We start from the raw sequence: 23,189 nt of genomic DNA, 5'->3' as shown, positions 1-23,189 counted from the left end.
AGTCGGCTGCTTAGAACACCCTTCTAGCCCCCTTATTCTTGCTCCTCCAATCTCTGCTCGTGGAAATCCCACCCATTCTTTAAGGCTCAAATTAAATACCACCTCCTCCCATTGAGCCTTCCCAGATCCCCCAGAAGTCCCCCAAGTCCCTACTCCTTAAAGCCACATCATTTTGTAAGGTGCATGTGCATTTTATTTCTCTCTGTAGCCCCAGTGCCTGGCAGAGTGCCTGGCATACAGTGGCTGCTCAATAAATGCAGAATGAAGGACTGACAGAATGAGAAAAGTCTACCGCCACTCCATCCTGACCGCCCTTCCCGCCCAGCAAGGACAGAGGAAAGCTTTCCCGCCAGGGTCCTGCAGGGTGGACTCCATCTCGGCAGAGGGCATCCCAGACCCCTCACCAACCCCGGAAGCTGGGCTGCCTGCCATGGGAAGACTACACTTCCCAGCGATCCCAGGGAAAAGCGAAAACCCTTTGGCTTTGACAGCCACCGCCACAAGTCTTTCCGCCTCCCCAGCCTGCCTGGGAGCTGGGAGCTGGATTATGGTGGCCTGACCAGCAAACGCAGCCGCAGGAGCCCAGGACCCCTGCCCCTTCCTCCGCTGCCGACCCACCAGGAGGACCAGGAAACCAGCCGTGACCTGCCATGCCCGCCCCTCCCACCCCCCCAGGGGGCCAGAGCCCTCCTCTCCCAGACCTCTGCTGAGGCTGGATGCCGGCGGCCAGATGTAGCCAGCCTTCGGATCCATCTCCTCCCCTTCTCTCTCCTTGTGGATTTCTCCGGCCTGATACCCACAGCCTGGACGGCGGGCTGGCCGAGGGGCCTGCAGGCTCTGGAGCCCCGATGCCTCACAGCTCACTCTCCTGAGAAGCTGCCAGCAGCGCCCAGAGTTGGGGGCAGGCAACAGGGACGGACGTGGGCCAGAGTGAGCCCAGAGAGGCCCGAAGGCCAGGGCCCACCATGGCCCAAGTACTGCCCTGGCTCCTGCTGTGGGTGGGCTCGGGAGTGCTGCCTGCCCGCTGCACCCAGCCGGGCATCCGACTGCCCCTGCGAAGCGGGCTGGGGGGCGCCCCCCTGGGGCTACGGCTGCCCCGGGAGACTGACGAGGAGCCGGAGGAGACCGGCCAGAGGGGCAGCTTTGTGGACATGGTGGACAACCTGAGGGGCAAGTCCGGTCAGGGCTACTACGTGGAGATGACCGTGGGCAGCCCCCCACAGACGGTAAGGTCACCAGGCCAGCCCTACCCTCCTTCCTGCATGAACAGAGGGGACACAGGCCGGGGATGCAGCATGTTGGCCTCTGCTAACATGGGCAGGATGGCGCGGGCAGGAGGGACCCTCTCTTAAACCTTTCCTTTGGGACTCTTGGCAGAAGTCATCCCCGGAGCTCCTCTTTCCTCCCTCCCTTCGCCTCACAGGCTTCCCAATCGCCCCTGTCTGACTGCCCTCCCCTTCCTGGCAATCTCACACATACCCCCTCAGTAAGGATCTGGGGCAAGAGAAACACTTGAGTCGGGGGAGGCTGACTTGGGGAAGGGTCCCAGCCACAGGGGCGCTAGGAACAGGTGTCAGCCCTGGCCGAGCCTGAGTCTCCCAACCCCACCACTCTCCCCTCCTCTGGTGTTCCGGGAATCTGGGGTTCTGACCATGGTTCCCAGCACCTGAGGACCGAGGAATCCTGGCAGAGTTGGGTCAGCCCTTCTCTCCTGCTGTCTGGGCTGCCACAGGGACAGCAAAGCAAGGTTCCCGAGCTCCTCTTGACCTCCGCTCTAGCCCAGAAGCCCTGGGCAGACTCTTGCCTTCCCCTAGCCTCTCCTTCCTCCCTCCTCCCCGCTTTGCATTCTGCACTCCAGCCCCTCCCCCACCCCATGCCTCCGGAGCAGAGGACAGAGGGGACTAAACTGAGCCTAGGAAAGGACAAATCCTAGCAAAGGAGCCAGAGTCCCCTTCTAAGAATGAGACTCTTCCATGAGCTGAGAGGTATTGGGGGGATGGGGGCATGGCAGCGATGGAGGAAACACTGCCAGCTCTCCCCATCCTTCCTCACAACCCTCCAAGCTGCCTCGTGGGGACTGCACCCCCTGCGCCCCTGTGAGTGGGTGGGCGTGTGGGCATGAGCAGCCCTCTGTGGGGTGCTGTGGCTGACCTCTGGGTGCATTTGCCTCCTCTGTGGGTGAGTCTGGGCATGGGTGGCAGGATGGTTCTGTCTGTGCTGGTGTGTGTCACCTTGAATCTGAGCCTGCACATCTCTGTGAGGCACCCTCCTCCCCCGGATCTGTGTCCCAGAGGCCCGTCCTTGGGAGGGTCTGTGAAGGTTCAAGTGTGCCTGTGTGTAGAGGGAACAGCCACTCTTCTCAGGACTTGCCAGACAGCACTTACACTGGATCTGGGAGAAACGTGGGTCCCTAGCACCCAGGCCTACCTCCCAGCTGATCCAAGGTTCTGTCCTTCCCCCCGAGCCCCCCTCCCCCTTTCCTATGCATCATAACTTCCCCAGAAACAGCCTCAAGTCAGTGTGAGGGTGGAGCCTGAATCCAGGGTCCCTGCAGCCTGAGCCAACAGTGTGCAAGGTATTGTCAGGGAGCAGGGAGATGTCAAGACCTGGGACTTACTCTTGTTCCTGCTACTGATGTGCCACGCAAACTGTGCACAGACCCTGTGACGTGGACACAGACGGGGCTGTGAAACCAACAAGGGCTTTGTGGTCAGACAGACCAGGAATTCCAGCTCTACAACCCACAGCTTTTCCTTTTCCCAGCTGTGTGGCCTTGGGCAAATTGTACAACCTCTCTGAGGCTGTTGCCTTGTGTTTAAAGTGGGTGAAATGGATCTCCTTTGCAACATAATTGTGAGGATTAAATGAGACCGAGTAGGTGAAAGCACCTAGAACAATGCACCTGAACGCATAATTGACCTCCAATAAATATGTAGTCATGGTTGGTTTCCTAACTTGTCTGGCCACTTCTGCCTCCTCTGTGCTATGCAATGAAGCATAAAAACTTGGGTGTTCTGGGCTTCCGTGTCTACACGTGTAGAACTGAGGGACCAGTTACGGTACTTCCCTGGACCCCTGAGACAGTGTTTGGGATACTGGATACTGGGATGCTGGATACATCCCCCAGCCCAAAAATTGACAGAGAGTAACTGCCCAGTCAACGTCAGTTCCTTCTCCCTCCTTCCAAGGAGAAGGGGAAAGTGAGCTTAAAGTCCAACACCAGCCCGAAGAGCTAGTGCCAGGGAGACCACGATTAGAGCAACTCTGTGGTCTCCCTATGGCTTCAACCCAAGCCAACGCCAGCCTTCCCTGCTCCCGTGATGACTCTGATTCTCTCCCCAGCAGTCTGCGAGAAGGATGCCCTTTCTCCCTATTGTAAGCACCAAATGAGAACGTGAACCGCAGAGTACTCTGAATGAGTGAAAGTGGAACTTGGGGAGCACTTTCTCTGCGCCAGGCAATTAATTGCTGGATTTGGGGGAGCTGATCCACAAAGAGATAGAAGATACACTTTCTGCCATCAAAGAGCTTAGAGTAGAAGTGGCAGTCTGTGCATTAGTTCAAGGTAATCCACAGCAGTGGACTCAAAGTGAGGACCCCAGACCCTTGTCATCACAGTCTGTTAGAAATATAAATTCTCTGGCCCCAGACCTACAGAGTCAGAATCTCCAGGGCTGTGTCTCAAGTTTGAGAAGCACTGATCTATAGTAGTCCAGTGAGTGAGTGCTGTAAGTGTTCAGGAGGAGCTCAAATCAAGGAAGGCCTCGCACAGGAGACGTCAGTGAGCAGGGTCTTGAAGGATGGGTAGGAGGTGGGAGCCATTCCCAGTGGAGAAATGGCACCTGTCCCACCAAACTGTAGTTGCTCTTTACATGAATGTCTACTCTTTCCCACCCTACCCCTGAGACCAAGGAGGCCACAGTGAGTGAGAGAGTGAGGTGTGTGTGTTTGGGCTTATGCACGTTTGCTCAGGAGACCGTGAGAAACCCAGTCCAGCTAATGTCACAGGTTTGGGTAAAGAAGATAGAGCCAAATTGCCAAAAGCCTTAAATGTCAAGCTAGAAGGTTTGGACCTCAGTCTGAAGAAATAAGGGGAAAACTGAATTTATTTGTGCAGGGGAATGACATAAAGAAATAATTGTTTACAAAGAGACATCTGAATTTTAGAAAGAATGGAACTGAGAGATACAGGCTGCAGGAGGCTCACAAAGGTCCAAGTGTGAGGCACTATAACAAGAAGGGAATGAGGCTGTGATAAGAGGGAAAGGGAAGGGATGACGAGGATGCAAGGAACAGCACGAGGCAGATGGACAGGACTTAGTGACGTCATGTGAAGAGTGAGGAAGAAGGAACAAAAATGATTTTGAGATTCTGATCTGGGGTGAATTGGAGAATAATAAGACCATTTGTGGGAGCAGGAAGGTTGGCAGCAGGGGATGGTTTAGTAGTACTTGTGTACACACATATATTTGTATTTATGGTTGAGTTTATGTGAAGTTCTAAAATATATTCCACATAGGTTATGTTGGTCTTTACAGTAATTCCTGCAATGTGTATAAAAAGTCTTATCATTCAAAGCTTCCAGCAGAAGAAATGGGAACTGAAAGTTGAATAATTGGCCAGGTGGCACGCCCGTAGGCTGAGACCCTGCCTCACCCTTGATCTCCCGACTGCACCATGCCACCAATCTGTGTGTCTTGGGGGAGAAGAGAGAGTTTATCATGAGCAGCCCCCTCCATCCTCCCATGACACCCGCCCGTGTCTCCCTTCCTACACTTGTCGCAACGCATTGTAACTGTTTTTGTGTTTGTTTCCCTCATAAAACGTCAAGCTCTTGAAGACAATGTCTTTTACATTTTTTAATTTATTTTTTTGCAATGTCTCATCCCTCTTTATCTAATATCCATCACAGCGCCAGGCTCAGAACATGCACCTAAAAAACGTCAAGTGAATGAAGGAATACAGTGTAAGACATCTAAGTAGAATGCTGATGGGCATTTGTAAGTGCAGAACTGCAGCTCTTGGAGAAAGTGTTTTCATTCTTTCACTTAAATGAAAGGACAGCATCTCATTTTAATGATATGAGCATCACTATCCAAACAGAGGACAATGCTTTAATTGTTAGCATCAAAATCTGGTGATAGTCAATTCAGTTTAACAAATGTTGGTTGAGCACCTACTGTGTGCAGAAGAGAAAAATAATGTCATAGTCTTAGCGCTTGGAGAGCTCATGATTTGGTGTGAGACACAGACATAGAAACAGCTAAACACCATACAAGACCGAATGCGTTTGGTACAAAGAGAAGACAGTGAGTCTTGGAAGTGCAGAGAAAGAAGTGGCTACTTCTGAGATGACGTTAGGAAAGGTTTGCTGGAAAAGGTACCATTTGAATATGGCCTAGAAAGATGGGAAAGCTTCGCTATTTGGAGGGATGTGGGGACACTTCATGAAGAGAGGCATGAGCTGTGCTAAGAAGCTGGACGCTGTGGTAGGGATGCTGTGAGGCTGGGTGGAGTTTGGGTTTTATTCTGGAGGCCGCAGAGAGTCCTTGGAGTGTATGAGAAGGGGAATGGTCTAGTATAGTTTTGGTTCTAGGAAAACAACTCCAGTGTGGAGAATAACTTGGATAGTCTAGAGCCCAAGACGACGATCTCAGGATACAAGGGCCTGAAAGAGAGTGTGGCGGTGAGGACAGAAAGGAGACGTCCTCAGAGAGCTGGCATTCCCACGTCGGTTCCACCACCGGGTGTTCTCTGCCCTGGTGAGGGAGAGGGAAGAGAAGATGGTTCCCCTCCTTTTTAACTCCTCTGACTGCGTGTGTGCCAGGGAACACAGCAAAAGGAGCAAGATTTTAAAGCACAATATAGTTCACCAAAATTCCGTGTTCATTATTCTGCTTTAATTACAAGGCATAGGTATTAGCATGTCCATTTGGGGGATAAGGAAACAGGCTCAGAGAGTGTAAGTGGTTTGCCCAGAGTTACTCAGCTAAGAGCAGAGCTGACGTTCAAATCCAGGTCTTTAAATGCCAAGTCCAAATCCTGAGTCTTTCCAGGGTTCTACAGTCTGGGACGTGTTGGTTGACTTTGAGATGCCAGGGGACCATTCCTGTGGATCCAGCAACCAGCTGAGAATGGGGATCTGGAAACAGGAGAAACATTAAGACTGGACAGGTAGACTTGGGAGTCGCCTGCAGAGAGGTGGTTGTGGAAGGGAAATTAGCACACGGACTTGCTCTTTGAGAGAATGGAGAGAAAAGAGGAAAACGATTAGGGAAAGATGTTGGGTGTAGACTAGGGATCAAGGGAGCAAGAGAAAATGTTCAGAGAAGAAAACTGTGAGGATTTGGGGTCTCAGAAACCAAGAAAGGCCAAGTGGCTTTCCTCCCCCCTCCCTAGAATGGTTTTCAAATTGCAATTTGTGGGAGTCTATAAAGGGACCTCAGCGTGAAGGAGAAAGGTAAGCAGGCAAATCTGGACCATCCACCCTCCCCATCACCAAGCCCTCCCCCCTCCCCCCTCCCACCTGCCCTCACATCTCCCAGCCCTCCCAGAATAGCTCAGCTTTTATTGGTTTTTTTGGGTTTTTTTTTAAGATTTTATTTTTTTCCTTTTTCTCCCCAAAGCCCCCCAGTACATAGTTGTATATTCTTCGTTGTGGGTTCTTCTAGTTGTGGCATGTGGGACGCTGCCCCAGCGTGGCTTGATGAGCAGTGCCATCGCACCAACGAAACACTGGGCCGCCTGCAGCGGAGCGTGCGAACTTAACCACTCGGCCACGGGGCCAGCCCCAGCTTTTATTGTTTTTATACAGTAGAATTCCAGGTTTGTTTCCTTCCTTCCTCCCTCCCTTCCTGCCTTCCTTTCTTCCTCCCTTCCTTTCCTTCCTTCCTCCCTCCCTCCCCCTCCTCTCTCCCTCCCTTTTCTTCCTTCCTTGCTCCCTCCATCCCCCTCCTCTCTCCCTCCCTTTCCTTCCTCCCTCCATCCCCTCCTTCTTCCTCCCTTCCTCCTCCCTCCCCTCCTACCTGGCTGGACCTGGTTGGGCTTCAGGTTGCACACGGGACTTTTCTAGGACCCTCATGCTTTCATTTCACACACTTCTCCTCCTCTGCCTCTCCAGATCAGGAAAGAAAGAGTTCAGCTGAGAGTGAGGGGCGTTGAGAAAGATTGTGACCTCTTGGGTGTCTCCAATAAAGGGCTAAGCAGAAAATTCTGGTCGAAAATCCAGGAAGAGAAACATCTCTCAGGGAAGCCCCTGTACTGACAACTGATTTCTGTTTGCTGGGAGCCATCTCTCTTAGGGGCCTGGGCAGTGGAGAGTTCTGGGAAGGAGCCAGACCGCTTTCCAGGTTCTAGAGCTGCCCTGAGCTTCCCTTGGCAGGTTGGGCTCAGAAGGCTGGAAAGCATTTGCTGATGCTCACCCGCCACATCCTCAGGTGCTGTAGCCAGTGGTTCCTGAGAGGGAGGAGATGCTCCCTCTGAGGAGAATGATGAATCAATAGTCCTAAGGGCTCATATGGGGGAGCCAGGACACCTCGGTCTTTTCTGTCAACTCTGACAAAGCCACAGAGCAAACTGACTGAGCTCCCTGCCTCTCCCAACCCGGCCTGTCCTCTCTCCCCAGACCTCCTGAACTGTTAGCACCCTGTGAATGCCCTGTCTGCTGCCCACTGTAAACCCACTGTGTCCAAGCTGGAGGTCTCCTTGATTGGCCTCTTGGGGTTGGGGAACCCCACCAATTATTCTCTTCTAGTGCCTGTGGAGTTTTCACTCAATAGCACAAGGAGTGAACCCCGGTAACTCCCAACGGCTTGCGCAGACAAGCCCGTGTGCTGAGCATAACCCAGGTGGCTGGGGGAAAATGGGCTTATGCCAGACATCAGCTGCGTTTTCAACTGAGGACAGACCCAGAGAAGATTAAAGCCACTGCAACCTGTGGGTGGGACAAGGTTAGACAATAGGAAGGACTTGCTGTCTGACAATGAAAAGCAGGTAGTTAACAGCTGCTGGGATACCTCACAGACCAGGGGCTTTCCAGGTAGGTTCCATGGAGGCTGAAGGTGCTAAAGAGATGCCTCAAGAGCCACCACGGGGACGGCGGTAGGGGATGGAGACGGAGGAAGTAAAACCTCTTCCTCAAGGAGAACATCTCTGCTTTTTTCTCTTTGATACACTGGGATCCTGCATGAGATTGGAAAAGGGTTCTGCTGCTTAAAAAAAAGCTTAAAAACCATTGTCTTAAATCTGTTCTTTAAGAACAGACATATATTTTCATATTTATCATCTCATTTGAATAGGAAGCACTGATAAATGTTAATGGAGCTGGGTTTGGGGCTGGGGGAAATGGAGCATCCTGTCTGAAGGGAGAAGGGTATACTAGATAAGGTTTGGGGTGACCCAGACACCTTGGGATTCCTTAAAAAAACCCAGCCCAGAGTGGAGTAAGGTGCACCAGGAAGCCTGCTCGCTTCCAGGTATCGATTGCCAGCTTCAGCCTGGAGAGTGAAGGAAGACACAAGATATGTCTGGGGAAAGGAGTCCATTTCCAGAGGGTCAGCTGACTTGGTCAAGGTGGGAGGAACCTGGACGAGACCCAATCGCTGGACTCAGGAAGGAGCTGTGTGCTCTGCTGGCCCTCAGCCACTCCCAGGTGCTGACTTTAGGTTCCTCGTGTCCTTCCTTGTCCCCTTCTCTCAGCCTTGGGCAAGCTCAGGTCAGGGAATATCCACTCAGGAAAGCGGATGAAGCCGGCTCAGAAGGCTCGGAGACCAAGGAGTCCTGAAGTCACTATGATGCTCTAAGAACCTGGGTGGATAGTCAGACAATTTCATGGCTATGGTGGGCATCAGTTGTCATCATCACCATGCACAGTACCAGATGGAAAATCACCCTTGCAAGGTCCCTGGGGCTGAGAACTAGTAGCAAGAGTCTGTAGGGTCACTTAGACCTGCAGGAAATGAGGCAATTACTGTCAGTTAATTAAAAAAATCATTATGGAACACCTACTGAGAGCTAGCTAAGAATTAGACAATAAGGATACAAATGTGCTCCCTACCCTTGTGCAGCTCATATTGTGTGGGACAGAGAGACATTAGATAAACGATTAAAAGTTTGATGAGAAGTATACAAAGAAGCACAGGTGATACTGAGGACCTGTAAGAGAAGGAGACTAATCGTGTCTGGGGGCATCAGGGCAAGACCTTTGGGAGAAAGGATGTTTAAACTGTGACTTGAAAGGCGAATAGAAGTTAGACAAAACAGGGAGAGACTGTTTGGGGCATAGGAAACAGCATATGCAAAGGTGCAGAGGTGAGAGAGCACCACACTATTGAGAAACTTCACAAGAAGCATGGTGAGGAAGGAGAAAAGTGATGAGAGATGTTCAGTGGAGTTGACCTATGGTTGGTTAGATGCCCCCAAGGGTAAGGATCTCAGTATTTGATTCAGATAGTTTTGTATGAGTTATTTGATGCTGTGTAGGAAACTACTCCAAAATTTGGTGGCTGGAAAGAAGAGCCATTTTGTTTCTCAGGATCCTGTGGGTTGGCTTGTGGTTCTTCTACAGGTCTTACCTGGGCTCACTCATGTGGCTGCATTCAGCAGCTGGGGCAGCTGCGGGGCTGGACAAAGCTGGGCTGGCTGGACCTCTTTCTCCGTGAAGTCTTTCCTCCTCAAGGAGGCAGGACTGAGCTTCTTCACATACAGTTTCAGGGCAGCATTCCAAGAGGTGAATTCCAGTGCACAAGCACTTATCAAGCCTCCGCTTTCCTCCTTTGCTGATGTCCCATTGGCCAAAGCAGTCATGGCCAAGCCCGCAGTCAATGTTGGAGGGGTCACACCAGGGCATGGATATGGGAGGGTGTGATTCATTAGTGTAACAATCTACCACATGCTTCCTTCCCAAACGAGAGAAACAGGAAGGTCAAGGAGATGAAGGATCAGACTTGGAGTTGGCTAGAACCATCAGATTCTTGTCCTAGCTTTGTGGCTTATTGTGTAAGATGGGTCAAGTTTCTTACTCACTCTAGGTCTCAGTTTCCTCCTCGGTAAAGTGGAAGAAAGGCACATCCACCCTGGACCTCTCTAACCTGTTTCTGCACTGTGGCTAGAGTGATCTTTTCAAAGGGCAAATTTGACCATGTTACCCTCTTCTACATCTCAGCTTTAGCTAAAAGGCTTGTTAGACAAGAGGATAAGAGCCCTTCCTCCATTAACCCTGAGGCCCACATAGACGGAAGTAGACTTCCTCTTTAGTAGGAAGAATTAGAGTTAAAGCCCCTCCCAGAGGCTTGCCAAAGTGGTAAGACCCTGGGATAGGCTACCAAGAAAGGCTGTGGATCTTAATTAACTAGACGTCTTTCAGAATTGGAAAGGATCCCCATCTCTTCAGACTAATGCACAGATAACTCCCAAAGGCTCTTTTCATCCAGAAGAACCTGAGCTATCCCTGTCTTCGAGTGAGAGCTGGGGCCAAGATAGGTGGGTTTTGGGGAACAAAGAGCTTATCCCAAGCTCATCAGAGCCATACCTATCTTATCACCCAAGATCTATTGTGAAAACCAGGGAAGCCTCCACTGAAGAGTGGACTGCAGAGTGAACCAAGCAGGTGTGCCTTTCCCTGTGGGGCTTGTTAGCACTTCCCATGAAGCTGCCTTCCCTCAGAGGCCCCAGGGGGCACATTTGTTTGTTAAGTGATTGGCACTGACCTAGCCCTGACCCCAGGCTGCAGCCCCCTGGGCATCTATAGGCTATAGCTACGGGGACTCCTGAGTGCGCCTGGCCCCAAGGGATGGGGAAGAGGTAAGATGGCTCCAGGACTCAGGCTGCTGAAGACTCTCATCTTGTGTCAAACCAGGGGGCCTGGTGAGAGGAAGGCAGGTCTGAGCTACAGACACTTCTATCACCTAAAAAGACCCACTGTTTGAAAGCCAGTGAAAGCTCCTCCTCCCCCAAAATAGGGTGGATGAGCTCTTTCTCCTTTTCTTTCCTTTAACCATTCATTAATTCAAGAAACACCTATGCCAGGCACTGTGAGATACCCACTAGGGACACAATGGGGATTTTTAAAAAATTAGATTAGATACAAGAGAAGGTGCGATTCAATGTGAAATTACAGGGTGGCAAGTTCTATGGAAGCTTTTTTTTTTTTGAGGAAGATTATCCCTGAGCTAAGTGCTGCCAATCCTCCTTTTTTTGCTGAGGAAGACTGGCCCTGAGCTAACATCCATGCCTATCTTCCTCTGCTTTATATGTGGGACATCTACCACAGCATGGTGTGCCAAGCGGTGTCACGTCCGCACCTGGGATCCGAACCAGCGAACCCCAGGCCACCGAAGCGGAATGTGAGCACTTAACCACTGCGCCACCAGGCCGGCCCCTCTATGGAAGCATTTTAATAGGAGAATATGACCTAGCCTTTTTCTCTTAGGAAGTCCTTTTGGGCTTAGACTGAAGGATGATAGGAGATGAGCAGACACAACCGCAAGGGCAAGAAGGGTGGTCTAGGCACAGTGAATGACTGTGCACCAGCCTTTGCAGGGAGGGACCATGGCTGGTTTGAGGACCTGAAATGAGGCCAGTGTTGCTAGTGGGCAGAGGGCTTGGAGGAGTATGGGACAGGCTAGGCTGGATATGGAGGGAAGGTCGGACCATGAAGGGCCCTGTAGGAAATGTTAAAGCTTTAAGTTTTTAATAGCAAAGGGAAACAATTGACATCAGAGGGTAACATGGTCAAATTTGCCCTTTGAAAAGATCACTCTAGCCACAGTGCAGAAACAGGTTAGAGAGGTCTAGGTTGGATGTGCCAAGACTAGTCGAGAAGCTATTGTGATATTCCTGAATGAGATGATAGCTTGGCCTAGGGGTGGCAAAGGAGATGGCCAGAAATGAATAAATTCAAGAGACTTTTAAGAAGGTTAATTGGACAGGACTTGTTGATGCATTGGATAGAGATGTGAAAAAGAGGAAATGTTAGGGTGTCTCTAAAATTGCTGACTTGTGGAACAGATGGATGGTGACACCATCCACTAATATAGGGAACACTGGGAAAAGACAGATGGGCAGGACTCTAAGGGCAGCTTTGGACATCCTGAATTTGAGGTATCTGTGAGGCAGTTCAATGTGTGCTTCTACAGCTCAAAGAGGAGGAAAAGGCTAGAGCTTAGGACTCATCAGGATGTAAGCAGTAATTGCAGCCACAGCCGCAGCCACGGGTGAGACGTCTCAGGGAGACAGAATAGTGGGAGAGGAGGAGGGCCAAAGCCCAAGCCTTGAGAAGTGACCCTACAAGGTAGACAGAGAAGATATGATCAGAGAGGTGGGAGGCCAACCACAGCATGGGGCGACAGAGAAGAGTGTTTCGAAGAGGGACAGGTCAGCAGTGTTGAATGCTCCGGAGAAGTCAAGTAAGATGAGGACTGATCTGAAAAATGTCTTTGGTATTTGGTGACATGAAATCATTGGTAACTGTAGTAAGGGCTGTTTTATAGTGGAGGGAGGGATAGGGCGAAACTCAGTTTTAGAATGGGTTGAGGAATGAGTGGGAGGTGAAGAAATGAAGACAGCCTGGCTGAGAACTTGGGTTGTGAAGACAGGAGAGAGAGAGAGGGTAACTGGAGGCGGATGTGAAATGAAAGATTTTTTTTAATGAAGAGACTCAAGCATTTGTAAATGCCAATAGGAAGAATCCAGATTTAGGGGGTGGGAGGTGGGGACTGGCATGACGGTTGAATCTACCTGAGGGAAAGGGATGATTAATAGAGTAGGGTGCCTGAGAAGTGAGGAGGGGATTGGCTCCCAAGCCTAGCTGAAGTCCACTCCTGATCCAGGAGAAAGGACAGCTGAGAGAAAGGATGGCCAGCACAGCCGCAGGCAGGTTGCAATGACTGATTGTAGGAGATGAGGGACGTCCCACCTGATGGCCTCTGTTGGGTGAAATGAGAGGTGAGGGCATCTGCTCAGGAGGTTCGGCTGCACGCAACCCTTTCACCACTTATTTTCCTCTTTCAGGCTGCCCTTAACTGCCCTGTTTCATGCGTGTGGTGGCTCAGTTCCCTAAGGCCCCTGCCCTGTAGGAGGCCTCTGTGGGCACAGGAAGGGGAGAAAGGCTGCTGGAAGCTGCCCAAGGGGCTTGCCTTAGAAAAGTAGAAGGATAGGACCAGAAACCACTCCTCTCAGAAGCAGGATCACAGTGCAAAGGGCAGACAGACGGTCAGACATTTGCTCAGGAGGGAATGGCAACTATTTATTATTTCAGTCTCCCACTTTGTTGTGGAGGGTGGAGAGGAGGAGGCAGAGAGAGCAGTGGCAGCCTGACTTCCTGGTATGGGGCTGAGTAGGGGGAAGTGAGGGAGATCGGAGTGGAAGGGCCGTTCCTCCCTGGGCTTCAACCCCCTTTAGGTGGACCTTCCTCAGATGAGGAAAAAGGCTGGGGCTGGAAGGGCAACAAGAGTGACCAGCCCTCCTGGCTGGGGAGGGAGTGGCCTGCAGAGAGAGCTCCTCCCCCTGCAACAGAGGAGAGGAGTGGTGTGGGGGCGCCTGGAACAGCTGGGACACAGAGCCCCCAGATAAAGGCTGCATTCCAGTGTAAAAAGTGGTCCTATTTTTCTAGAGCCTGCCAGGCACATATATTCCAGGTAGTTCTCCCTCACACAGCTACGGGGACCAGTGTTGTGGGGGAGACACTCTTTTTTGGGGGTCCAGTGGTAGCAGGGATCCCTGTAAATATGAGGCTGACCTGGTCCAGGGAGCAGAGTCCTAGCAGGGGGGCGGGAGGGGGAGGAGGATCTTGGGGAGTAGGTGGGTGAAGAAGGCTTTTTAATCATTAACCTGGTTGATTGAAATCTGAACTGCTGTGCCTCCAGGTCTATTGATTCTCTGAAAGCACAGCATCTGGAGCCGGTGGCTGCTCAGAGACCAGGGAGAGGGGCAGCGGGAGACGCAGGGGGAGAAGGGCAGGGAGGGAGATGGGCACCAGGCCAGGAGTACGGGCTGGGAAGGAGGGCTGAGGCAGGTCAGAGGGCTGGGGCGACAGTGGAGAGGAGTCTCTGGGGACACGAGGAGGCCAGGAAGCCTGAGTGGGGGCTGGGGGAGGTGCAGTCAGCAGAGCCACAGAGGACCACTGAGAGCAGGAAGGAGCCGGAGGCAGTGAGAGGATCTGGCAGAGAGGAGGAAACTGAAGCCCAGGGAAGCACAGTGACCTGCCCAGGGTGACAAGGTCAGAGCCTGCACCAAAACCGAGGTCAGCTGACTTCACTGCACTGAGAGAGGATACAGAAACGAAGGGCCCTGAGGTCAGGGGAGAAGCTGAAGCAGTGGCAAGAGAGGATTCACTGTACAGATTCCCGTGTTTCTGAGGAGAGGGGCCTTTCCTCTTTTTGCCTGTGAGGACAGAGTAGACATTCAAAAACTGGCTCTGGACTGACTGAGAGAGGGGTCAGGGCATCAGAAGAGATGCTAGGAGAAGGAACCGGGAAGATGCCCGTCCGTATTCATTTAGCCGAAACCAGGGACCTGACAAGATGAGACATCATACTGGGTTCCTGGCTCCCCACTATGTCTGACAGTAGGACTCAGAGGTCTGTGTCACCTCTGAGACACAAGGGGAGCCCTTCATGGAGAGCCATATTCTGGCAGGCAGGGTCAGAAACATGTGGTCACCAACATGCCATCCTGGTCCCCACAGCTCCCCTCGCCAGCGCCAGCTCCTAGAATAGCTCGGAGCTGGAGGGGTTGAGCCAGGCTGCCTGCTGGGTGATATGCTTCCTAGGAGAACCAGAAAAGGAGAGGAAAGGGTAGGCTCTGAAGACAGAATCCGACAGGTACACGACGCGAGGAAGGGCAAGCTGATGGCAGAGAGACAGGAATGGAGACCACACACACGCATGGAGATAACGAGGCTCCGATGACAGAGAAAATGTTATGATTCTACAGAGAAGACAGAAGTGAACACAATGTTTCCAAGGCCCTGAAGAGGATGCCATAGGACCCCCTGTTCCATCTGTGGTCATGGTACTAGCAGGTGCTGGCCTGTCCAGTCCAGCATCACGGAAGCTTCACCCTGGACATTCCAGAGGGAGACTACCTGGCTGGTGGGGTGAAGGACGATGAAGGTGGTGAGCCCAGAGCCTCGTGTCAATAACATCTCTCTCTCCCCTTTCTCTGACAGCTCAACATCCTGGTGGACACAGGCAGCAGTAACTTTGCAGTGGGGGCTGCCCCCCACCCTTTCCTGCATCGCTACTACCAGAGGCAGCTGTGAGTCCTGGGGAAGAGCTGGAGGGAAGAACTCTTCCCAAGGATCCAGGGCCAAAAAGGGTCAGGGGAGGGCTGCAGGGAGAAAGACTAGCTCCTCAGATCCTTTCTTCCTGCTGGGGAACGGGAAGGGAAAAGAAGGCGACAGTGACCAGGAGAGAAGAGTGGAGAGGCAGGGATTGAGGAGGTGTACTACGTCCCTGTAGTAGAGGGCAAGTTGAGGGGCAGCCAGGAAGTTCTTCAGTGCTGAGGCAGGGCAGCTTCCTGTGGGAGGGAAAGGAAGAGCAACTCAAAGCTCTCAGGGCCACCTCAAGGGTCTCATTCTCTCTGCCTGAGTCGGGAGCCACGGGGACTTCATCCCACACTCCCTCAGTGGCTCTCGGTTTTCTGACACCAACTAAGTCTAGGCAGAGCAGGCTGCAGTGACAGCTCCCTTTGCTGTACTCTCACCCATGGGCTACTCCCAGAGGCTTTGTACAGCTCAAGGAAGTGAAGGTTGAAGACGGTTTTTAAGGTAAGAGAGGCAGTGAGAGACGAATTGGGAGTCCCCTTAGCATAAAAGCAGGAAGTGGTGACAGGACATCTAATGTCTGAGGCTTCCCTCAGTGTGAAAACATGAGTAGAGGTTTAAATCTCATTCTTGGCTTCTAGGGCAGATGCCAAAGCCACCTTCCCCATCTCCTGCCTTCTTACACCCCTTCCTCTGTAACTTTCCTATCTAGAAAAGCAGTCAGGGAGTGCGGCATGGTCAGGATCAATGAAAGGGAATTCATTCTAGGTCCTTGTCCCAGTTCCATCCCTGCCCCTCATCACACACACACACACACACACACACACACACACACACACACGCAAGCACACACGCACGCGCGCATGCGCGCTGTGGTTAGCATGATTACACACAGGTGGGGGGTGTCACATGTCGATGAGCATGTTTCACACAAGTGGTGTGTAATACCTACGTGCTCTGCTGAGACGCTTGTGCAAATCCATCCTTTGGAAGAACTTGCTGTAGAACAATTCTACAGAAAGAATGTAGAACCTTCACCCTGCCTGGCACTGTCGTCTACCACTCAGATGGTACCACCGGGTCCCAAGGCAGCAAGAGAGTCAATAGCTTCTTTTCTCTGGGAGCTTGATGGAGCCGGGGGGAGGAAGAGATGCTCACTGGCTGTCCCTTCAGCAGCAGCCAGCATAATACACAAAGCCGAGGCTTGTTCTTTGCAGGGCCTGAGCTTAAGCTATAGGGATATGAGCTATGGAGACAGGAGAGCGAGCCACGGCAATGGCTCCTCTCATCTGTTTGCAAGGTCACTGTACATTCTGTTCTGGGTGACTAATCTAGGGATGGTCTGTTGAGCAGCCTGAAAGCACCTTGTCTTATGTAGAATGCCCCTGAGGTAAGGTATGGCATTTGGGAGTAGGTTGGACGCTGGATCCCTTTACCAGTTGTTGTAGTTATGCATCCACAGAATTCTGCCTCCTTTCCACAGGTCCAGCACATACCGGGACCTCCGGAAGGGCGTGTATGTGCCCTACACCCAGGGCAAGTGGGAGGGGGAGCTGGGCACCGACCTGGTGAGCATCCCCCATGGCCCCAACGTCACTGTGCGTGCCAACATCGCTGCCATCACTGAATCAGACAAGTTCTTCATCAATGGCTCCAACTGGGAGGGCATCTTGGGGCTGGCCTATGCTGAGATCGCCAGGGTGAGAGGAACAAGGCCTAGCCCTAGACACTCTGTCTGCACATTGCACACTGCATGCTACACAGGGATGGAGTTGGGAGAGAGAAGGGGAGGGAACTTACTAAGGGAAGGGAACAAATCAGTTTAAAGGATTATTTAACAGGGGGATCGGGTGGCAGTCTGAATTTCATCCCTATAGAGGGCAGAACTATCGTGAGAGATGCTGTGATAGGCACAGGAACAGACTGTGGTTATTACTGACTCTAAGATCTTTAAGAATAAAAGAGGCCCCCATAAATCTGAAACAGGTTAAGCATATGGGGACCAAAGATCCCATCGATCCTTCCTGTTTGCATTGCCAGTGTCTCTTGCTAACCCTCGTTCCACCAGATCTCAGTGCCTCAAGATGGCCCTTCCCAAGGAACGTCCCCCAGGTTCTTCCTTTTGCCTTCCACTTTAGGCAAGTAGCTGGCCTCTTTCCATTAGGGCCCTCTGTGTGAGGATTCACTCCTTGTCTCTTTCTGCCACAGCCCGATGACTCCTTGGAGCCATTCTTTGACTCCCTGGTAAAGCAGACCCACGTTCCCAACCTCTTCTCCCTGCAGCTCTGTGGTGCTGGCTTCCCCCTCAACCAGTCAGAAGTGCTGGCCTCGGTCGGAGGGAGCATGGTGAGTAGGTCCTAGGCGAGGGGTGGTGCTGGCACTGGGCAGAGACATGGGTACTATCTGCCCCCGCTCCCTTTATGGCTACACCACAGGCTTGGGCTCCACTATTTAGAATCAAGAGAAGCTTCTTTATGAAGCCCCATCCCACTTTTCTTTTTCTATCCTTTTCTTCCTTGCATTATTCCAAAAAGGATTCAAAGCACCTATAGTAAACCTGGAAAGGATGAGAGATGATTAGGAAAATTTTAAAGAAAATGAAAATAAGACCTCTTAGATTAAGATTATTCAGTCTGATGACCAGAGGGCAGAGATGTAAGGGGTTTAAAAGTCTATTTATTAATTAGGACAAATTGCAAATGGTTCTCTATCTCCAACAAGCAGAAACAATAAAACTTATAATAGAAGCAAATAATCATTCATTCAACATTTATTATGTCAGTTTAGGTTTAAATAACTTTATATCAAGGGCTGTGTGATTCTGAAACAAATAATTAAAAATCCTGGAAAGTCTCCTCCCCTGAACACATTCTTAACACATTTAAGAAACTATAAATCACTTTGGGGCATGATTTGTTTAGAAGCAGGAAGAGGAGAAAGGTGACCTGTAGTGGGCCTCGCCGCTCCCCAGGAATTACTGATCCTATTGCTTGCTCTCTGGGTGACTTGCTGTCCTTCTGTGCTGGCACTCTGGTACCTGCCTCTTTTTCTCCCTAGATCATTGGGGGGATTGACCACTCACTGTACACGGGCAGCCTCTGGTACACACCCATCCGGCGGGAGTGGTATTATGAGGTGATCATTGTACGGGTGGAGATCAATGGACAGGATCTGAAAATGGACTGCAAGGAGGTAATAAAACCCAGGGGGAGAGGATGGGGGGAGGCAACATAGCGTGAGGTCACACCCTGAGTCATGAGGTTGGGAGGATGAGGCAGAGGTGAGGAACTGAGGAAAGGGTTGGGGGCTGAGCCTAGAACAGTCAGGAGCTGAACGGTCACACAGCAGGACCTGAGGTTGGGGTAGAGACTGGCAGAGCACTTCCACAGGGCCCACGTGGCTTATGGTCTCGTAAGGAAAAAAGCGTGTCAGGACTCTGGTCACTGCCTTGCTTTCTGGCCTGGGGCAAGTCGTCTGCGAGGCAGTGTGATATGGTGGAAGAGTCCAGCTTTGGAGTCAGAAAGACCTGGGAAGCAAGAAAGACCTGGGTTTCTAGCTCTGCCGGTTACCAGCCATGTGCCCTCAGGCAAGTTACTATTTTGTGTTTCAGTTTTCTCACCAGCAAAATAGAGGTAAAAATGCCTTTTCCAAAGACTGTGGTGAAGATAGAGAAAATGAATAAAGTGTTTATCCCAGCGCCTGGCACACAGTGGTATCCAATAATGGCAGCCAAACCATTTGAGTCTTCCTTACCTAGGTTCTTAATGTATGTTAAATTAGAATAGATATAAAAATACTATAAAAAGTTCAAAGCACTATACAAAGTATTTTTATTTTCAAGATTTGGAGAATGCCCACCCATGATAGTGAGAGTTAACATTTACTGAATGCTTCCTCTGTGCCGGGCACCATTCTAAGTGCTTCAAATGTGTTAATTTATTTAATCTTATAACTCTTTGAGGTAGGTACTATTATTATCCTCATTTTAAAGATGAGGAAACTGAGGCACAGAGGTTAAGTAACTTGCCACCTAAGAAGTGGCAAAGCCAGGATGCCAACCCAGGCAGGACTGAAAGTGGTCTGACTCACCCCTCCAATTCTGGCCAGAGCCTGACATCAGAAAAAGCTTTCAACCATTCTAACTCTCTCTTCTCCCTCTTAGTACAACTATGACAAGAGTATCGTGGACAGTGGCACCACCAACCTTCGTTTGCCCAAGAAAGTGTTTGAAGCTGCTGTCAAATCCATCAAGGCAGCCTCCTCGGTCAGTGGGACTAAGGACAGGGGTACAAGAGATGAGTGTCAGAAGTCTGGGAAATTCCACATTCCTCAACAAGAACCAAGATTTCTACCCCCGGATCCTTCTACTTGGATCTCTTAAAACTGTTGTCCTTTATGGGCCTCAGTTTGCTCATTACACAATTCCCCTGGTACAGAGTTTTGGCCTCACTCTCCTGCTCTCTTCCTCTAATCCTTGGGTTTCAGCTTACCTTTCCCCAGTTTGGATAGTCCACAGAAAAGCAAATCGAGGGCCCAGTGAGTGTTATCTGAAAATGGGAGAGGTGAGACGGTGACAGAGGCTGTTCCCTCATGGCTATCCCTTTATTGCCAACACAGACGGAGAAGTTCCCAGACGGTTTTTGGCTTGGGGAACAGCTGGTGTGCTGGCAAGCAGGCACCACTCCTTGGAACATTTTCCCAGTCATCTCACTCTACCTGATGGGGGAGGTCACCAATCAGTCCTTCCGCATCACCATCCTTCCACAGGTACGTCCCCAACCTAAGTCAGTAGGATCCCAGGAAGAGGAGAAAGTATATATTGGGAGATAGTGAGCAGGCATGGCTTCTCAGGATTTGGAAGACAAAACAGATGAGTGTCCAGTGGTCAAGGGCTCTTGGAAAAACCAATCCCTCTGAGCTCAGGGATGACAAAGGGAACTGCCTGAGGGCCTAGATACGTAGAAGGCAGAGGTGGGAAGGACGGGTTGAGGAAGACACACTGTCATGCTTTGATTGCTTATACTTAGCAATACCTGCGGCCAGTAGAAGACGTGGCCACGTCCCAAGACGACTGTTACAAGTTCGCCATCTCACAGTCATCCACGGGCACTGTTATGGGAGCTGTTATCATGGAGGGCTTCTACGTTGTCTTTGATCGGGCCCGAAAACGAATTGGCTTTGCTGTCAGTGCTTGCCACGGTGAGAGCACCAGGGATGGGTGTGGGCCAGTCTATCCATGTTCTCCCTGTCCAGCAGTTAGGACACTGGGGCCCCTTTCGGGGTGGGAGGTAGTAACAGTTGCCTCAAGCCAGTGTCAACATATTGTGCACAAGCTACTGTCAGTGCCCATGCTTTTTGTATTGCCTGGCACGGTGACCCTGCCTGGATTGGTCAGTTCGGTTGGAGACCCAGAGCAGCAAGAGCTGCCTAAGCACCTTGGGAAGCTCCAGATCCCAGGGCAGCAGGCTGAGCCTATAGTGACCCTGTCAGCTGGTGTACAGAGAGGTTGAATGCTACTTTGGAACGGTGGAAGGGTCTTGCAACGGGACATCAGCAGTGACAGGTAAGTTTACTACATACATATGGGGCTGGCTTTTTGGTCAGCACAGAACTACTGACTTTTAGGTATCATTCCTACTGGGTAAGTATACAGGAAAGGTTGTTGCTCCCCAAGACCTGGGAGGAGCCAGCCCTCCACCTAGAACCAGCTTTCTGTCCTGCTCCTAAATATCTCCAAGGAAGGGGATTCTACAGGCTCCTCAGGGCCTAATTTCCAGGCCTCACTATCAGGAAGTTCTTTTGTTGTATAATCAAAACTGCTGTGTGATAACGAGAACTGCCCACTCCCATCTGCCCTTTCTCCAGTGCACGATGAGTTTAGGACGGCAGCGGTGGAAGGCCCTTTTGTCACCCCGGACATGGAAGACTGTGGCTACAACATTCCACAGACAGATGAATCAACCCTCATGACCATAGCCTATGTCATGGCTGCCATCTGCGCCCTCTTCATGCTGCCACTCTGCCTCATGGTGTGTCAGTGGCGCTGCCTCCGCTGCCTGCGCCATCAGCACGATGACTTTGCTGATGACATCTCCCTGTTGAAGTGAGGAGGTCCATGGGCAGAAGACAGATTCCCCTGGACCAAATGTGGGTGGTTCACTTTGGTCATGAGTAGGAGACACAGAAGGCACCTGTGGCCAGAGCACCTCAGGACCCTCACTCCCCCACCAAATGCCTCGCCTGACAGGAACAAAGGAAAAGCTGGCAAGGTGGGTTACAGGGATTGCACCTGTAGGAAACAGGAGAGGGAAGAAGGAAGCGCTCTGGTCGCAGGAGTACTCTTGGTCACCTCAAACTTGAGTTGGGAAAATTCTGCTGTTTGAAACTTCAGCCCTGAACCTTTGCCTGCCATCCCTTTTGAATCTCCAACCCAAAGTATTCTTCTTTTCTTAGTTCCAGAAGTAGTGGCATCACACCCAGGTTACCCCCATGTGTGTCTCTGCAGAAGCCTGGCAGAGAAAGAGCCAATCTTGTTTTCCTGCTGGCCACAGTCAGTAGGAGCGGATGCAGTGTGCTATTTGCTTGAGAGACAGGGCCTGCATAAACAAGCCGAACATTGGTGCAGATTGCCTCTTGAACCAAACAAAAAGTTAGAGTGAATATTTGTGCAAATGGGGGTGGTTGGAAGAGGAGAAGGAGAGGCAGCGCAAAGACAGGGAACAGTTGGGATCAAAGCTAAGAAAGGCAGAAACATGCCCACTCGCCAGTCCCAGTTTTAGACTTCATCTCCAAGACAGAATCCCATCTCGTAAGATGGGTGTTACTTCCCAATGTTTTCTTCTCTGTGGTTGCAGCCTGACCAAAAGTGAGACGGGAAGGGCTTACTTAGCCAAAAAGCTCTTTTTAGCTCTCTTAAATGAAAAGTGCCCACTGAGAAGTTCCAACTAACAAATGAATTTCTACCTTATTAATTCCACTTGCCCCACCTGAACCCTTTACTCCACATATGATAGGTGGCACTGAAATAGCCCAACTCCCCTAAGCCCCAGGTGCCCTGTGGGAAAGCAATTGGAATATAGCAAATACAGCAGGGCTGGGCTTTGTCTTCCTGGGTACATGTTCACTCCCTCCCCTAAACTCCTACTCCTCTGGAGCTTTGCAGCTGAGGTGCTAGAATAGATAGGAGACCTCTCCTACCTAATCCTTGAAAGCAGAATTCTGAAGATTCATCCAACAGGTATCGGGTTGATGCCCCATCCCTCTGCCTGGATTTCTTCCTGTTCAGCTGTTAAGTAGTAGTAAGATCTTTACATAATACAGCAGTTTCATTATTCTCTCACCCTCTAATGTCCCTCCGTTTATTTGGCTAAGGCATCCCGCAGGGGCACTAGTATTATACCAAGAGTGTCAGGAGCACAGGGATTTCTGGCTCTAGAATCATTGCCTTCAGTATCAAGGCTGCCTAGAGAAAGGATGGCAGCCACAGGGCTTCCTTATTTCCTTCACCACAAGAGTCCCTCGATGGAGGCCATTCTTTCCCCCTATCATCTCTCTACTCCCCACTCCTAATAGTACCTGGGTTCCCAGGCTGGTTCTTGGGCTACGTAGTGGGGACCAAGTTCATTTCCTCCCTATCAGTTCCAACACAGACGCCTATGATACCACTGTTAGTGGGAAGAGCTGAATTATTCTGGCATACCCACTGCATCCTATTCCTGTCTGGTCAACACACTGCTTCCAGGTATGGGACTTGCCGAGTGTGGAATTTCCTGATGAGGGAGAGGGAAATACAAAGAGGGCCTCTGGAGATCCTGGCCTCAGCCAGCTGCCCACAAGCCATAAACCAATAAAACAAGAATATTGAGTCACAGTTTTTTTATCTGGGTTCTCTTCATTCCCACTGCACTTGGTGCTGCTTTGGCTGACT

At 51.0% G+C, this 23,189-nt stretch overlaps 1 protein-coding gene across 10 annotated transcripts; it reads left to right on the top strand.

Annotated features, from left to right (window-relative positions):
- On the top strand, positions 1-23,132 carry BACE1 (beta-secretase 1). 10 transcript variants are annotated; one of them, XM_008516708.2, is made up of 9 exons: positions 1-1,226; positions 15,167-15,255; positions 16,746-16,962; positions 17,471-17,608; positions 18,320-18,454; positions 19,425-19,526; positions 19,880-20,029; positions 20,290-20,461; positions 21,128-23,132. In XM_008516708.2, exons 1-9 carry the CDS (start codon positions 966-968, stop codon positions 21,367-21,369), a joined length of 1,506 nt encoding a protein of 501 aa, XP_008514930.1. In that variant the 5' UTR covers positions 1-965; the 3' UTR covers positions 21,370-23,132. The 10 variants fall into 10 exon arrangements, with proteins under 10 accessions (XP_008514930.1, XP_008514929.1, XP_008514933.1 ...); XM_008516711.2 differs by having other exon boundaries at positions 452-1,226; positions 17,546-17,608; XM_070624926.1 differs by having other exon boundaries at positions 497-1,226; positions 16,725-16,962.
- The last annotated feature ends 57 nt before the right edge of the window (positions 23,133-23,189 follow it).

The sequence above is a fragment of the Equus przewalskii genome, chromosome 6 (genome assembly GCF_037783145.1).
Source record: "Equus przewalskii isolate Varuska chromosome 6, EquPr2, whole genome shotgun sequence".
Classification (NCBI taxonomy): Eukaryota; Metazoa; Chordata; class Mammalia; order Perissodactyla; family Equidae; genus Equus; species Equus przewalskii.
Note: the sequence above shows the minus strand (reverse complement) of the source record. Positions and strands in the feature narration are given on the sequence as shown.